Source organism: Rhipicephalus microplus, chromosome 2 (genome assembly GCF_043290135.1).
Source record: "Rhipicephalus microplus isolate Deutch F79 chromosome 2, USDA_Rmic, whole genome shotgun sequence".
NCBI classification, from domain to species: Eukaryota; Metazoa; Arthropoda; class Arachnida; order Ixodida; family Ixodidae; genus Rhipicephalus; species Rhipicephalus microplus.
Window position 1 is genome coordinate 231577954 of NC_134701.1, and position 18529 is coordinate 231596482.

The 18529-nt window shown below is 48.8% G+C and overlaps 1 protein-coding gene across 1 annotated transcript in view; it reads right to left on the reverse strand.

Annotated features, from left to right (window-relative positions):
* The window catches only part of Glut4EF (Glucose transporter 4 enhancer factor), a 106302-nt gene extending 93100 nt beyond the window's left edge, over positions 1 to 13202 (reverse strand). Inside the window, exon 1 of the mRNA XM_037421416.2 lies at positions 12522 to 13202. Within this exon, the coding sequence (XP_037277313.1) occupies positions 12522 to 13039 (518 nt within the window). The 5' untranslated portion in view covers positions 13040 to 13202. The remainder of the gene's footprint in view (positions 1 to 12521) is intronic.
* Between the last annotated feature and the right edge of the window lie 5327 nt (positions 13203 to 18529).

Here is an 18529-nt window from a genome sequence, read left to right on the forward strand (position 1 = left end):
TGATGAGCCTCCTTTAACAAACGCTATTTTCTGCACGCCGGGCGAAGCCTCTATTAATAAACGTTTAGAGGCTGTTCTGCGCAGTGCGTGTCTAGAATGGCAGGAGCGTAGTTATAGGAGGGGCGGGAAGGCTATAGGGTCTAGTTCTAACCTCCTTCACACATTTTTTGACACCAGAAACGGTGGTTATCGTGAATAAATAATGGAAATGGACGCTCTCCTCGAATAATGCTAGTCACTGGCAAGTGCCCCCACCCCCACCCCAAGAAAAGCTGCTGCATACGCAACACACATTGTTGGCGGGTCAGTTGGCGAAACCACCAAACAGCGCGCCTAGACAGGACAAAAACCAGCACTGTGCGTGTTTGTGAGCTTCTATAGAGTAACCTTTTGTCGCGTCGGTTTTACGCGCGCCGTTTTACGTGCCGTGCTTGGATTATGGGCGGGTTCCTGCGCTACTGGAGCTTGCATAATACGTCCTAAACTGCTTGCTATTTGGCAAGAGAGCTTAAACGACTCATTGCAAAGAGAAGCTGTGAACACGCGTACACGGCTGTTAAAATGCAGGTTCGGCGCTCCGCTGTAACGTATATACTCGGACACAGATGAGAACGAACGGTTTTGGAAGACAGAGAGAGAGAGAGAGAAATAACAAGGACAGCGCCCAACGAAGTCCTCGCTGTCGTAGTTCTTCACGTGCTCCGTGTTTGATTTCGTTCCTGCCAGAGCACGATGCTCGACGCGTCGAGGGGGCGCTGACGCTGCCGCAAACAGCAGCTTGCACACCTGCGTTTTCGTGCTAACAGCGCGGCGAAAGGGTGACTCGTCGAGCGTGCAGCGTTGTTGTGGCGACACGTGCACGGTTCGTTATCGCCGCGACGTATAGCGAGGTTGCCCCCCACCCCTTTCGCGTTCACTTCGCAAGACCCCGCGGTTTACCCTTACCCACCGACGACGCCGACATCGACGACGTTTAACACCGCACACACGACAGGGCCATTGGAATAGGTGTTGTGAGACAGGGCGCCTCGAACTGCGCCGCGAGGCGGCGTATTTTGTGTAGCCGAACGTGTGTCTGCAGGTGTCGTATATCCTGCCATGACGAATGCCGTGAAAAACAGTCGACTCACTCTGTATACGTCGTCTCTCTAAAAGGGATGATATTTACTAAGGGGAGGGGGGGGGCATTCACGACAAGCGATTTCCTTCGAAGGAAGGAAGGGGGAGGCGGGGAACTTGCGCGGTTTGTTTCGAACAGGTTTAGTTGGGCGCCCGCTGCAGCTCTACAGATGCAGCCTGCCAGTCATTTCCAATGGCAGGCCTGCTTCTGTATCAGCTGCTGCGGACGTTCAACTAAACCTGTCTAATGAATGTTCTCGGAGGGAGGGGGAAAAGCAGCAGCTTCCCTGCACCCCCCCCCGTCCCCTTCGACTGTATAAAGGCTTCCATTGAGCCAAAATCATAGGCGTGTCGAATTTCAACGTTGGTCGAAAACTGTCGCTATTGGAAAAGCTCGAGCTTTATAGACAAGAATGAGCGAAAACATTCAGGCAAGGGCAGGAAAGCATATCGTTATGGTATCGCCCCCTCTACACCTTTACTCCCTGTTCAAGGCCAATGTGTGACCAGGTGTTCCACGTAACGAGCAACGGTTGTCCCGGAAGAGGCGCCCATGCGAGGGATCCGCTCCTCACGCTCAAAGAGGACGCGTGAGCTCTCAGTGGCGACCGGAGTCTCCCATTTCAATATAATATCATTTTCCACTTTCCAACCTCCCTGCCCAATCAACGCTTTTCAGGTGTCCGCCACAAGATACAGTTATGGCTGCTTGTACAACTACCATTCAGTTTTCCCCTTTAAAGTTCACTTAGAACACAAGGCAGCGTTAAAGTGAAGTTTTTTTTTTTACTGCTAAAGCATGTTTTATACTCCAAGCACGTTCCTGTAGTGGAGGCGCCAAAGAGAGACTCAACTAGTGACATAGCGTGCACAACAGACATGACGTGTAATTGATTCACTTAGAGCAAGGCGTCTGCTGGCTCGCTTTTGACACCGCGGACCAGATTGGGAAGCTTTTTAAATTTTTAACGCGCCACTTCGTGTAACGAAACGGAAGCTGTCACGAATCCTGTCTTCTTTTCCCCTTCACTTACAAGCGTGATTAACGGCTTTCTTTTTCCGCGGATGATCTTTCATCGCGATGACAAACGGTCCTCGCAGGCGAGGCTGCAGGGATGATTTACTCGAAACCGCGCGAAGAAGTGGTGCGCAGTACACAATCACGATGAATTTTATGCGAGAGCGACGCTTATAACCTAATAAGCGCCATTCAAGGGTTCAGACCGATTTCGTTGCTCATGACCGCAATTAGACGCCATTTCACCCGACGCGGTAGCAATCTTGACCATCATCGCACGAGAGGGCTGCGTATACAGTCCGGGCGCGGGTGTATATTTATAAACATTGTAACGACTTCCTCGGACCGGAAGTCATCATATACGGAAAGCACACCCACGAGTTGCGCGCCAACAGCCTTCTGAGTTACGGCGTAATTGTTGCTCGGCTATCGTTATAATTGCGGTGCCACTTGGCGCCTGTGCCTCCGTGTAGGCGCACGTGCGTGTCTTCTGCGCATATAAAAAATGCAAAAAAAAAGGAAAGAGCAACCAAAGGCCCCAATTTTTCTGAACAACCATAACCATGGAAATTAACCATGGCCTGAAAGCTCTTATCTAAAAAAAAGCAGAAACTTACAGGCCACTCCAGATTTCCACGGTTTTGCCTTACCTTAATTACATGTATGCAAATGCTGAGCCAAGACCGGGCTTGAATATGCGTGTGCGCTATTAGCGGCGGGCTGTGGTTCAGCGTACTTTTTCTCCGACCTTCGCGCGAAACGTCATGCATGGGAACGAGTTCTTACGTGCGGATCGTATACTCGTTCTTAATACTCTCCCCAATCTAACTGTTTCTTTGTGTTTTAAATCGCAATTTGTTTTTTTGTTTTTTGTGGCAGCCCATCATCTGTTTCTTACCACTCCGAATAGGCTCAGCGCAAGCGAAAGCAAATCAACGAAAAAAGAAAAACTAACACGCGAAGTTCCTCGTGAACGCTACGAACATTAGCAGCCTCAAATGAGCCTTTTCCTCCGTATCGTATAGCGTTTCGAAACGGCGGGCTGCTAGGAAAGCGCGAACTTCGCGCCAAGGGTGCACTCAGTCCTCATTAGTCGCCCGTATACAGTCCACAGTTTTGTCGAAACACTATATTTATTTTAGTTTAGTATTTTAATTGTATTACTTCTTGCTGCTTTAACAGCCTATAGCGGTTCAGGCATCACGACCAAGCGCAGTGTGTCGGAAGGAAGAACGATATCTTGCCCGAAAAGCAGAAGCGCGCGCGCGAATGCAAAAACAGGCTTGCCGCGCGATGCTTGCATGCTTCGCGCCAAAACAATAAGCGACATCGAAGACCAGTGTGCACACTGGAAGTCAAGAGGTGTAGCCCGAAGAACAAAGATCGAATACACGGCATCGTTCGGCACGGAGGCGTGTAATTGCTCGTACAAACAAACCACACAACCTTCCTCCACGCGCATACAATTTTATGCAAATTTTGTCATTTACGCCAGAGTAGTCAACCAAAAAAGCACCCAGACATAGATAGATAGATAGATAGATAGATAGATAGATAGATAGATAGATAGATAGATAGATAGATAGATAGATAGATAGATAGATAGATAGATAGATAGATAGATAGATAGATAGATAGATAGATAGATAGATAGATAGATAGATAGATAGATAGATAGATAGATAGATAGATAGATAGATAGATAGATAGATAGATAGATAGATAGATAGATAGATAGATAGATAGATAGATAGATGGCACACTACGTGCAAGCTCGTGGCCTCGTTCGGCGGGACGTACTCGTCGTCTCCAGAGAGAGAGGCGCGCGCACGCTGACTGCAGCACTCGTGGCAAACAAACACTGCGAAAGAAACCAAGCGAACATCTGTTCGCACCCACGCAATAACAGAGAAGTGTGCCTGTGTGCTTCCTGCATGTGGGCATCAGCCAACGATGACCCTGAGGTTTCCGATCCTGCAGCCCGTTTTTTTTTTTTCGAATTGTTTCTTTCCTTCACCCTCCTCTTCGTTTCTCGTGTTTCTCTCTCCTTATTTGAGAGACTGTAATTCGGATGGATACCAATCCGCCTAGCAGTGCTATATTGATGATCCTTTACTCCCAAGCCGTGCGCGCACGAGACCGCGTTTTGTAGTTTTACTTCTAGAAACCACAACGCGGATGGAGAAACCTGTTCGCGGACAGCCAGAACACAAAACCTTCGAAGCGCTCAGCGAAGGCTTGTGGCAGCTTTCGCCCGCCTACAATACTGTGACCTACAACGAGTTGGCCACATACATATACTTATATACGTGTTTATTCTTGAAAAACAAAGCTTATTGGCTGCGTCACGAAGCATTCACCGGCGCAACAGTCTTGAATGTATAGAAGTTTTGTTTAACGCTACTTAGTAAGTATACCATATTAAAAAAAAAAAAAACTTGCGTCGCTTGCAAGAAAGTTATTGGCAAGTAAGTGCACATATATTCGAGCTTATGGAAGTACAGGCCGCGCTGGACGGGTATAATGTATTGGTTCATCTTGGCTTACTCCATATTCTTTCCGAACCGTCCATACCATTCACGGCCAGCCAATCATAACGCGGGCGGGAGGAAAGCCCAAATGAAATCACTATAATGTAATAGCCAAATCTTCCTGACCCTTCATTCGCGTCTATCATAACCTTGCGGAGGCGGCAGATGAAGTTACCTCTCGAAGTCGGAAAGCTAACGGTCTATAGCCAGAACAGTGGTATACCTGTTTGTGAGGGTAGGCATCCCCGCTCCCTTCTTCTCCCCGAGCAAAGAGAACGCACAACGCACGAATGCCTTCGTAGAATTTGAGCGTATAAGACGCTGCTCTGAGTGTACAAGAGTGCTGCTTACGATCGCACCCACCTCAATAAACGCACGCTCTTTTGTGATCGTTATCGTCAAAACAAGACCGCGTTGTCAGGTGGGCATGCGTGTTGTATATGTATGCAATAATCCGACGTCGCGAATGAAACAGTACGTCTACAGACCCTTCCCCATCGCTTCCTTACACCTCTGCTCTCTCATACATAAACCGTCCACGGCGAAAGTTTAGGCTACGCGCTTTGTTTCCCCGACGCCGTTTGAAAAGAGCCCCGGCCATGGTGGGCCCGGCGTGTCTGCATAGCGGCGCATTCGCACGCGCTAAGTGTGTAACGCGGCCGTGCTCTCAAGTGTGTGCGGCACCGCTCGGTCGCAGCGCGGCGATTACCGGCCGACGTCGCTTGTGCGCAAGCTGTAGGCGAGCAGCTCGTGGCAAGCCGGCATGTCTCGCCCGAGATGCCCAGCGTTGCGTGTCGGCGGGCGGTAGCGTGGATCTCGCGAACTTGGGCGGACTCCTGCGGCCGCGGCGCCCTGGCCGGTATACCGCGTGTATACTACCCGTATACCTCTACTCCACCATCTCCGTTCGCTCACGCACCCGTGCATCTGCGAAGCTTTGGCACAACCAACTCCGCGCAGCGTATTGGGGACAACCTCAGCCATCCAGAAACGAGAGGCGCTTGTTCGTTGTACGCGCTGCTAATCTATTTTGCGCGCGCAAGGATGACCAATGGATAAGCGAATAGCATCTGCCAGCTTCCTTTGAGTCTCAGATACGCGTATGATCTAAACTTATCGTTCCCAGCAATCGTTACCAACCAGCTACCGTCGGTGGGCGTGGATAAAAAATTTTTTGGGGGTGGGGGTTCAACCACCTTTTATGTGCGCTCGTGTGCGTGCGCGTGTAGGTAAAAAAGACCCCCTCCCCCCCCCTCTCCTCTCCTACTACGCCAGTGTAAGACGATAAGCTTGATATCGCGATTGGCTCGGCAAAGGGCGTCTGTGATAACGCGGCCCCTGCTATAAAGCGTATCCGCGAGACGCTTTCCTGTCAGATAACAGCCGAGGTATATGATTGGCTAGAAACGACATCGAACTTCCCCAAAGCTGCACGGAACTCGCGAGGCCGTACCAGGGATAGTCGCGGTACGGCCCACTCGGTGTGGAAGACCGTTCAGCTGACCTTAGCACCCTTCTTTCCCGATTTCACACTTCCTTTTTGCCGTCGCTCTCGCCTAACGTTCCACAACGGCCACAGCGGGAAACACCAAGAAGAAAAAGCAAGAAAAGAGAAAAAAAAATTGCAAGGCGACCGCCGGCCCCTCTCGCTTGCTCGAGAAATGACGCCGTCGACCCACTTCGAAGTGAACAAACACCACACCGAGGAAAGCGAAACGCAACGGCGACCTTCTCTCTGTTCTTTCGCCGGCCGGCTTGGCCGAGCTCGCTCTGTCCTACAGACCGTACCGTGTATATCGCGGAAGCCAACGTGCCGCACGGCTGGCCGAGGCGTATTGCGACTCGCCCTGCACTTTACATATTCTGCATGCGCTGTATAGCGAAAGCGAAGGGGCTCGCATTACGAAGGTCCTCGCTCGTTGCGCTAATCCTTCCTGAATTCGCTCGGGAGGCGATCGGGTGCCAGTTCCACTTTCCGGTTCGTTTGACGCGACGGAGATTTCACACTGCACTGCACGGTGCGGGCTGGGTTTAATATGGAGCATTTCAATAAAACTTCCTGTCGGGCCAGAAGGTGTTGACTCGCTAACGGAATTTTCTTTAGCGTGGAAGTGGTGTGCAAAAGAATTGCGCACATGCAGGGGGAGCGCCCACCTTCTGCATTGTCTCCTTCTCTGTCTCAGCATGCTTCTTACGTTCGCGCTAAAGAAAAAAAAATGGAGTGTGTGAGTCATCATCATCATCATCAGCCTGACTACGTCCACTGCAGGACAAAAGCCTCTCCCATGCTCCGCCAGTCATGAGTATACTGGGGCATTTAGCAGACTCGCGACCTCTTGCAGGACCTTGCAGTACGATACCAAGTTTCTCGCCTAAGAGCGCGGGCTATTCCGGGAATTTGGGGCGAAATTACGAAACTTCTCTTTCAAGCGGGTTTTCCGTTGGTCAGCCGGTTTCGCTGATAACACGTCATTTAATTATTTACCGTGTTTGGTTCAAATATTCTCTTGCGAAACGTTTTAGCGCAAGACGTTTTTGTGAATATGTAACCGTAACGTGCGATGGCTCGTACACTGCGCCAAACTAACAATAACAACGCATAGGCGATTTAATGTTGAAACAGTAATAGGAAACAATAAACTGCACCACTCCTTTGAGTGTATCTTCGGGTGTATGGTGCGAAAGCATAAGTGTCCTGCGATGGACGCTTATTTACTATTTATTGTCGCGAGAGGAATCTCCTCTTGCCTTCTCCCTCTGTCCCTTTCATTCCCATTACCTCATCCCTGCGTCGACCTGTTGATGTGTCATCTTAAGTATAGACAGTTACGAGCGGCACTTCTCTTTTTTTTCCTGCCTTTTCATAACCACTTAGAGAGATAAGGGACGGCACGGAGTTAACAGCGGTTTACTTCCAGCCACAGCCACCACAGACTTCTTCCTTCGCAACCTCTACTTCCACTAGAGCGTGGCAATATGCTTGCGGCACCCAGTATTATGTTAAGAGCTACTTTACAAGACTATCTTCTAGGAATGCAAGCACAGATCATCATAGCGACGGACGCTTCACAGAGAGACGAAAAGAGTGGCATATGTATATTCTGCCCTGTTCTAGACTGGTTCTTTTTCCCCCGAATTCCAGATTTCACGCCTATCTTTATTGCAGAATGTTTAGCTGTAGTATTGGCCCTTCGGAAACTGCCAAAATCAGTAAATTCCGCCGTAATAATAACGGACTCCTTGTAGGTCTGCAGTGCACTCACGACATCCGGTGATTCGAAAGAATTAAGATAATTCAACTCTCTATAGTACCGAATCGCTTAACTCAGGTGCGATTAGTATGCGTGCCTGGGCATAGAGACATAACTCTAAATGAAACAGCTGATGAACTAGCAAAAGCAACGTTAGACGGACCAGCTATCAATATTACCTATACAACAGCTTTCATAGTAGCGGCTAGATATCGGAGGCAAATAATGGTGTGATAATTCTCTACACCATCTTTAAAAAAATCAATTTCAACCATCTAATAACCGATGTCTGGAAGTTTTAATCACTCGATTACGCAGTCGTATTCCTCAATTAAATTTTTATTTCTTTAGGGCAGGCTTGACTCCCTCCCCACTCTGTTCTTTTTGTGGAGAAGATGAAACAACACTTTTTGATCTCTTGTCGAAAGTTTTCAACATTAAGAAAGGTATCGCTAGAAATACCGTTGCGAATACTTGGTTTAGCTTCGACAAAGTAAAATTTACTATTCATAGGTGCACATACCCTAGAGCACGGCAACGGGAAAGTGTGCGAGGCCCTGCAAAAATTCATTGTACAGTCGAAGAGATTTACTCAATAACATCAATACCAAAATATTCTCTGTTAACCAATGTAGGCAACAAGAAATTTTTTAAAATATCAATCATTCATTGCTCATTCAGAGAAACCAATTCATTCAATTTTTTTCTCAAGAATTATTTACAAAAAATCAATATTTCTATGATTATTCTTTTCGCTAGTATTTAAACATATATATTCCTTTTTTTGTTAAGCTATCCGATTCTTGGCCAATCCCACAGGGTGCGGGTGAGGCACAAATTTAGGATCTACATTAAACCAGAGCACGCACCTCTCTATAAGCCCGTGTGTCGCTTCAGGGCTTTTGAAACAAACCGAGTTCACAAGGGCTTTTCGTTAGTTTGTGCTCACTGCCATTGTGCACCGCCTTGACTAATAACATGTTAAGCGCTGATTGACTCGGTTTGCTGTCCTATCGAACAATCCTATAGCGTAAGATGGCGGCCCATATTCAGAAACTCTTTATACGCTATAGCGCTATTCTGGAAAGAATTTTTCATCCAATCACGATTAAATGGGACACAATATTAGCGAATTCAGCTCATCGATTGGAAATGTCGTTTACGAAATTTCGTGAAGTTGGCTCAAGCGCCCCTCTCTCCTTCATTTCTCGCGGTCCCTATGGGCGAGCTCCCGCATTCAGCGCTGCTTCGAAGCCCCGCATCCATGCTTCGCGGGTAAGCCGAAACCAGAACCACGAAATACGTGGCCCTTATTTCACTAATGACGTACGCACTTTCGTAACAAGCGAAGATTAAAAAAAAAACTCTGATATGTAGCGAATCTATTGCCCTGACAATAAATGAGCGATTCCCGGCGATACGTGGCGGCCCTTGCGGAAGGAATCGTTCAAGCCACGGAAAATTCCTGGATGCGCGCTCCCCAGCTTCCTTCTTTGGCTCTTCGAATATCGACCGTCCGTTTCTCGGAACGGCCACGGGGCGTAAACAAGTGCTCTTGTACATCAGTCCTTCTCACCCCTCTCTCTTCTTCGCCGTTTTTTCATTCTTTCTCGCACTAGCGATATGGCTGGTGTTAAATGAGCTGAACGTATTTCCGAGAACGGTGCCCACGATAGAGAGAGAGGGGGGGGGAAGCGGAAGAGGAACAAGTCTGAAGAGGTTGAGATCATGAGGGGGCTGTTTTTTTTTATTATGCGCGAAACTCTTTTTCCCTTTTAGAGATGGGCCTTTGTACAAAGGCGCAAACCAATGCGCGGCTGTCTAATGTTAAAGTGAAACTTTTAGAAAGACCACTCCTGCAGCTGTTCAACGATGTTATGTAAACACACACGAGGAAGCTCTCTGCGAAGATGAAAAAAAGCACATGCAGCAGCTCCAAAATATAACGCTCTTTATATCGTGTGGGTAGTATGAAAATGGGAATGAAAAAAACTGAAAGCCATTCTGTTTATTACGGTCTGCATCGGTGATTGTTAGTTGCGATTCGCATCGGTGATTGCGATAGCGATTGCAGTTAGTCTCTTTGAGTTGGCAATCTTCGGGCATGCCGTGACACGCAGATAGGGAGAGTGTACGAACAATTGCGCTGACTGCGTAATTGGTTTACACAATGAACGAAAAGTTCAGTTATCTTTTATCATCACGGCAGAGGCATTGCGATTCTGTGAACATATAAACGTCCAGTGCTTGCTATCACAATACCCCCCCCCCATTTTTTTTTCAGGCTTAAACCGTACATGACTTCACTGGCCAAATAAACTTACAGCTACAGCAAAGAAGGATAAATTAAGGCTTAGTTGTTTACTATCAGTGAAGGCCTAAACATACAAAACAGACATGCTACATAAACATATGCTTTAACATCTGTGTGTCGATGAACAAAAAAGATGAGCTGAGTTGGCGTTATACGTTTTTTCCAAGGCGAATTAGTAAAGAGTCGCGCAATGGGAAAGCATTGTGCGTTTGCCTGAAGACAAGTTCGTGTCCCTAACTACCCTTACGTAAGTGCCATATATGGCACGACTGGCCTATGTATAGAGTCAATAGTCAAATGCAGCCATATATATATATATATATATATATATATATATATATATATATATATATATATATATATACTTACAGGTAGTCAGAGGAGTCTAGCCATAACTGTTAAGACTGTTCTCAGAATAGGGACAGTTTGAGTAAGGCCTCTTTGAAACTCAGAACGAACAAAGAATGGCTGCTGTAAAAATAAGAAAACATGAAAAATGCAACTTTGCGAATTGATGCAGAGCTGCCAGCTGGCAAGAGAGCACTGTCGAGACATTCTTTTGCGGAACATGAGGCGTTCACCTGTAAGCGTTTTTTTTTTTTTCGCACAGGCCAAATTCGCAGAACGCGCCAAACGTGGCTTAACATTCGCGTAGGATGCTTCCAAGGACACTGTATTGAAAGGTGCATGACACGTTATGCAAAGAGTCGTAAATTGCATTTAAAAATACAATGAAATGCTCGCAGAAGTTGGTGGAGGTTCGAAGGAACAGAACAATGCAACTGAGCGCGATGAATAGCACAGCTAGCTTTCCGCAAAGCTGCGCAACAGCTGTTCTACTTCACCCGTAGTGCGTTTAAGTGTGAACGGTGTTAACGGCTGCGCTCCATATTGCAAGCTGCTGCCTTCTCAAGGTAAAAGAGGAGACGTTGATTCACAGCTGATGAGGAGAAGGTACCTTGAGACACTGCGCTCGCGCGACTGGCAGTTACGGACTCGCGTTGTCACCTGCTCACCAGACGACGCACGGGGGCGCGCATAGCGCAAAACTCGTTCGCATCTACTACAGAAACGAAAGAAGTGCGACCGCGCAACGATGTAGTCACTCAACAACCTAAGCGTTCAGAAGAGAGAGATAATAGGTAGCGGGAACTACTGCCTCTGTAGAGGGTCACTTCAAGTCTGCAACCCCCTTTACACTACATTTGCTCGAGCCACAACTGCGAAAGAAACCACGACGCCGTCAACGTCGCGCATGTAGAAGAGCGGGCGCCACTCAGAAACGAGAGCGTCCCTGAGCGATTTTCGCGAGCAGGCAAGGAACGGCTCTCTCGAGCTAGCTGTCCGAGTAGTTTTCCAAGCGTCGCACGCAGCAGCTTCGTTCGCTTCGACCCCGGAAGAGATCATGAGGCCGCGTGAGCGAGGAGGCTAAACGAGAGAGGTTGAAGGGGGAGCCGCTCCGGGCGCGAGAAACAAAAAGCGAGAAAACCCCCTTCGCCGCCGCGCCCGTAAAGCCGGCCGGCCGGCTCCTCCGAGGGCACGCGGAGAGAATGGAGGGGAACACCGAGAGCTTGAAGAAGCAAACAAATACGCAACCTGCCCCGCGCAACTGCTAGGCGTCCTGTGTGCCTCAGGACATAGAGAAGGGCAGCGGTTGTACTGTGTGCTTGGACCCTGAGGAAGTCAAACATGCACAAAACGGGCCGCTGCGGCGTTCCGCGGATCGAAGAGAGGAGGGGGTGGTGGGGAACTGCCGCGGAGTTGCGACACACGCGGCACGAGGAGGGGTGCCTGCCTCTGCTGCGGGGAGGCATTCCCGGGAAGGAAGGAGCAAAACAGGCCGTGACGTCATGTTGACGTCGCTGCGCGTGCGCCGGTTCTCGAGGGGCGAGGCGCGCCTCCATGTTTGTGTGTACGCAGCAAGCGCCGGCCGGCTTTCGTTTGCCGCGGTGGAGGCACAGCTGATCGCCGCCGCGCGCTGCAGGGAGCCGCTTTGTGCGCGCCCGCTACGCCTGGGCTAGTCCGGACAGGGTGAAACTGTCGAGAAAGGTTGGAGAAGCAATAAAGTGAGCACGAAGTAATGTTCGCGATACGGCGCACGTCGGCCTAACCACTTACGAGTCGAAACCAGCTGTATCCCCAATCAGCTGGAAACGCGACGGGCCTCTCGCGGTCTAGCGGCCATGTCGCCAGCCGGATGACGAAGACGGGAGGAAAACGAAAGTACCGAATCGATGCTGTAGAGCGACATCACATCCACAATAAAATGATTTAAAAAGAGTACTCACTTTATGGAAGGCGGCACGTCGATGCTGAGCGAAGAAGCTCGCCGCCGGAGCTCGCTTTGACCTTCGGCAAGACGCGAATAGTCCGTGTCCAAGTCCTGCAGGCGAGCCGACTTGCGGCTCTCCAGGAGTCTCACCTCCTCCAGGCGCTTGTGGAGCTGCACCGTATGCGTTATGTGATGGTTGTGCTGCGAAGGCTGGATGCTGATGAGTACGTCGTCGCGCACGGCGTCGTGCTCCAGCACGACTCCCGAAACTTCACGGCCGTTAAACGTCACGTAAACGCGCTGTCCCGTCTTGAGAGTCAGGCCCGCGATGGTCTGGAAGCCCGGACCGATGAGCTCGTCGCCACGGTACTCGCCCGTCGACTTGTCTGGGAACGTGACAGTGTAGACGTTCTCATCCTCAGCGTCCGTTTTGGTCGCCATAATAACACCCGGCATGTGAAGACCGTCTGCCGTAGGAGCGCACACACGCGTACCCAGGATCGAGCGCTTCGCGAGTCGCTTGCCCGTCGACATGTCGCTTCGTCGTTGCCGCACGCTTAGCTCTTCTCTCTATCCGCCAAGTTTCACGCGCGCGCACTCACGATTTCACCGCCTGCTCGCGCCGGAGCCGGCGCACTGACATGCTACTAGCCCGAGGAAAAAACACAGCCGGCAAACACCGAGAGGTCCGCACCGGTGCGCCCAGGGAACAACCGCTCTCTATCTTCGGCACAGCTGGCCGATCTTGTCCTTCCCTCACTCCTCGGACCGGCTCGGCTGCCGCTAGTGCGCTCGACAACAAAGCCATGTGATTCTGGGGGCGCTGCGATTGGCCGCCGCACCTCTGACCTATTTCCTCATTGGCTGGCGTCGTTGTCAGGCGGCCATGGCGTTGTAACCAAGGTCCCGGATGTTAAGCTGCTCGCGACGCGATGCCGGCCGCTCGTTCGCAAAAAAAGCGGGATCTTCACCGAAAGACACATGTGCAATAATTGTTTACCATTCGATGCGTCAATGGGGCATCGTTAGAGACGTAAAAACGCGTAATGGCGCGCGACAATTGCATCTAGCGGCGCGCGTGGCCCCGCCCAGCTGGCCAAAATGTAAACATGTTTACAACGGTGCTATTCGCCGCCGGCAACCCCCCCAAAAAAAATACCGAGCTTGCGGCATATTTTTGTTACTGTGACTTTTGTGACAATGATATAACTGCGCGCACCTAAACTGTTTAAGACCTTGCCGAGGGCTAATCTCACCGATCCGGATAGAGTGTCTTTGCAGAAATATTGCGCTACGAACAAAATTCGATGGGGTGATCGCGGCTGTTATATCGAGCGCTGCTCTTCCCCAGCGCCGAAAGGAGCGGCCAGTGTTGCCAAGCGCCGCTGAATGGCTTCGGTGGAAAATCGATACTAGCGGGAAACACTGATGGCGTACAGCTGATTCGTCAAAACAAGCCGGGAAGGAAATTTCCGCGAACTCGGGCAACGCCATCACAGCGGTCGTTCGCTCCTCTGTTGCGCGAATTAGATCGTCGGAGCCGCCCGGCATTGCGATCCTCACAGTGGCATTATTATGGAACGAGAACGTGTCCAAGGTCATTATACCGGTGCAGCCGGCTGCTCAAAATGCAAACGCGATGAAATAAATAACGTTCTTGCGTTTTTCTTTGGTCTTTTAGTTCCACTTTTGTTTCGCATTCGACGCTCTGATATTGCTTCGTTTCTGACGCCGTTTCAATAGTCTAGTCATTCACTGGATCGGATATATGTAGGGTATATCTACTGATTCCACAAACAGCGGTTCGTTATTTGTTTGAACAGCTGGTAGAGTAAAACGAGTTTAGTGAGCATTATTAACCCTCATGCTTTCATAAACACCAGGCTTTTATGAGAATGTTCGTAGCTGGTGTTCGCATCGGTGACGTTACTAGGTGACAACGAGAACTTCGACAGCATGGGTTACGCAACAAATCAACCGAGCAAAAAGTCGGCACGTTGGTACATGTCATCTGGCGCGTCGGATCGATTTTTCTCCTCTGTGCTAGCTGTACTTGGAGCCATTGAGCACAGTGATATCAAAGATTCTGCGGCTCATTCACTCGCGCGCTATGGCGAATTGCGCGAAAAAGGCGTCGAATTCGCGCGTGCAAAATTTACGCCGCATCTGGACTACATTTTAACATTGAAGTTAGTGAGTACTTCGACTGAAAGAACATATTGAGCATGAAACCAGCGCATCGTCGTAGTCAGTAATATGAATGAATCAAAGCGAAAGAAGTTCGTCACGCATTCGAAAATTTAGTTCAGTAAGTGTAACCTTTCCATAGTTACATTACTAGAATCTGTCTCTTCCATTGCCAAAGCGCTTTGTTAGTTAATTACAACCAAAAAATGCATTTCAGCGACAATGCGAGATGAATAGTACTTGTAGCGACATCACACAGTCAGTTTCACAACTAACTGCAATGGATTTGCTATGTTTTACCAGAGATGGCGGCAGCTGAAACTTCCGCGTGGTTCTTTTATAGTGAATTGGAACTCTTGGTTCTAGTTAACTATAGCTTTACTTGCGCGCGCATGTGTGTGTGGGGGAGGGGCTCGTTCGCCACACATCATGTGAGAGCGCGTAAATAATTTTGCAACGTTTGTATGTGTGTGTGTGTGTGTGTGTGTGCGTGTGTGTGTGTGTGTGCGTGTGTGTGTGTGTGTGTGTGTGTGTGTGTGTGTGTTTTAGCGGTGTATTTCGCTGATTTGTATTTCTTGTGTTGTATGTATGTTGAACATATTTTCCGCGAAAATTGCAGCGACACCAAGGAGGTCTCAAAAAAGAATTGCTGTAATGGAAGCTCCCGCAATGCTTTGCCTGCAATATAGAAGCCAGGATTTGCCCTCCAAAGATCTCAGAAACATGCTACTTTCCGGTGGTGCCCAATTAGACATCAAGTAGCTTTGATTTGTTAGTCTAAAGGCTACGTTAACTATAAATTGAAAGACAGTTGTTTCCAAAGAAATAATCCGCAGAGACTTTAACTAGTATGTACCACTTATTCTCTAATAAAATGTTCCTTGAAGTTGAGGCTTACTAAAGAAAACTAGTTACACAAGGACGCTCTTCGAGCACTATTTGACGCGAAAATGTTACGCTAAACACGTTCGGCGTGCAAGGGAAAACGCTTCTTCTCCGTCACCGGTCGTGTTTTAATTGTGACGGTGCGGCTCTCGCCGACACGTGCGTCCCTTCGGCGTCTCATCCACATTCAGGGTCCCCGGGGCTTCGGCCGAGAAGTCGCCGACCCCTGGGGCCCCTGGGAGGATGGCATCGAGACCAGTATTCACCCCGCCAAAAGAACATGTTTCACGTTTACTGTTCCTGTAGGCGCGTTCTCCGTCGATGAGATCATCGACCGATTGTCTCGAAGAGATGACTGCCCAATGAACCACAAATATTGTGTAGACATCCATGAAATGTTTCTCCTGGACATTGTAAATGTCTCTTCGATATCCATAGAAATCCAAATTTCGAAGATTAGATGTACCCGCAACCCTGAAAAGCTCAGCCGAGTAAGGCTGCATGAATGTTGCACATAGACACTGACTGGACATTCAGTATATATATAAAGACATTGCCATTTAGTTAAAGAAAGGTTTTTCCATTTACTTTGTACACTTACCGCATGTAGTTTGTGTGTTAGACCTGTGGTTACACGGCAGTTTCGCTCATTGTCGCTCAGATGCACCTTATAGAAAGCATCAAAGGCGTGAGGCTGGTTGGACGGATTGATATGTGGGGTTTAACGTTCCAAAACCACCACATGATAGACGCCATTGTGGATGGTTCGAGGAATTTCGACCACTTGGGGTTATTAAACGTGCATTTAAATTTGAGCTCACGGGCCTACAGCATTTTTGCCTCCATCGTAAATGCAGCCGCTGCAGCCGGAATTCGAACCCGCGACCTGCGGGTCAGCCGGTTAACCACTAAACCACCGAGGCTGGCCGGATTGCTGTCAGACGACACATTTCAGGCCAGCCTAATGGTGTTAATGCTTTCTGTAAGTGTAGCACACCAGCTAAGAGCCAGACTGCAGTGGGAGCGCAGGTCTCTAGCACACAAAACTATGCATGCAGCAAGCCTGAAGGAAGTGGTGGAGGGGGGGGGGGGCAGGGGCTATTTTATTTCTATTTCTTCCCTTTCTATTTTTTATGTGGTTTAGCTTGCGTTGCGCCAAGCGACGATATCCCGGGACCCTAAAGTGCTTCACACTTACAAGCACCTTCGGGCTGCATGATTTGGTGCTATTCAAGTATGGCAACACTAATGCCACTCATGTTAATTTTATTGTCTTTTTTACGATATTGATCTCCTCGCGCATGCAAGTGTATGCATTACGCACGCTCGAACGTTGCTTGTCCATTTACGTTCGAGCACTTTGTAGATTTAACGTGCCAGTATATATTTATCATTCTAAATGTCAGCTAAAGCGGTTTTAGAAGACAGAAAGTTCTGCGTTGTATTTGATGTTTTAAGCACGTGCACGTATGTGCAACATCATTTGCAACGTCTAGTTTTTGTCTAAGAGAGAAGTGCATACGACGTTCATAATACGTAGGCTCTCTAGACTGTAAAGATGGTGCATTATGGGGATGCCGATTAGATGTTATCGATAGACGTAGATGTATGGATCTTATTTCTATATTGACTGGATATCAGTGGTTCATTGTGTGGTAGCAAAGGGGTATTGTTCCTGCAACACCTTGGCGCTTGGAAGTTCTTGGTAGCAACGAGGACAGCGGAACAAGCCACTAAGCTCCTGTTACCTCGCCGTGTGACAGGACGCCTCGTATCCATTGAGGTGGCCTTCCTCTGGGGAGGAAAACCAGCAAAGGTACATAGAAAATTTTTACAGCTTCCCACAAACGTGGAGGATTGAGTCTCCCAGACATACTAACATTCACGAGAGCGCTGGCTGTAAAAACAACACAGAAGCTATTCGATGACAGCAACTATTCCGGGTAGACACTCTTAATGTAGTGGAGCAGTACACTAAAAGGAACTTCCTCGGCAAATCCGTACATTGGACCACGAGCGGAAATTCCGCTTAAGTTTTACAGAGCGGCCAGTGGCTTAAAACGAACAGTGGAACGACTGCAACGCCATCGTTTCCGTTTTTTCGTGCAGGATGCTTTTTCTTCCTGTTTGCTCAGTGTGCTACTTGTCACCATTTTGCTTATTTCCTGCGATGAAACATCTTACAGACTGCGTGAACCTATACCTAACCAGATGCGCGGGTTTGACTGGTTGAGAAGATGGAGGGCCTACGCGTGACCGGTTAGCACATTGGGGAGTCGTTCCAAATGACCGCTGTCCAAACTGCGGCAAAAGAGCGATGGCCCAACATGCTCTGTTTCAGTGCTCGGTGGCGAGGGGCGTCTGGCACATGGTACAACGCCTCTTTGGCTTTCGCATGGCGCGCATGGGAACAGAACGTGGGCTGTTTGCAAGATGGTCTTTACTGTGACCTTGTACGTACTGTGGCGGCGGCGCTGTGTTAGCGGAAGTGCGGCACAAGCCTCATAGAGGCGCCTATCCCGCACTCCAGAAAATACGGCTCATTGTGTGGAATTTCTTAAATCAGCAGCTGGAAACGCACAACGAAGAGGTTTTCCTTCGACGATGGCACACACGTTTCTTCAGAGTAAAGAGGGACAGCTGAAGTTTCCAGTTGTTCCGTACTATATCATGCGCCCACTCTAGTACGCATGCATACGTGTTATTCTGTAAAATGTGCTTAACTTGATTGATTTCCCAGTCAAAAATAGTTAATGGGTCCAACTGGATGTTCCAGTTAGGAGCAATGGGTGGCAAAGGGGGCTAAGTGGGGTTCAAATGGTGTCTAACTGGTGCCCAATTGGAAGTGCATGCTGCAATGGGACTGTCCAATTGGACTTCCCATGTAGTGGCTTCTAACATTTTAACCAACTCTGCATATTTGAAGTTCTAACAGGATGACCTGCTGTCATG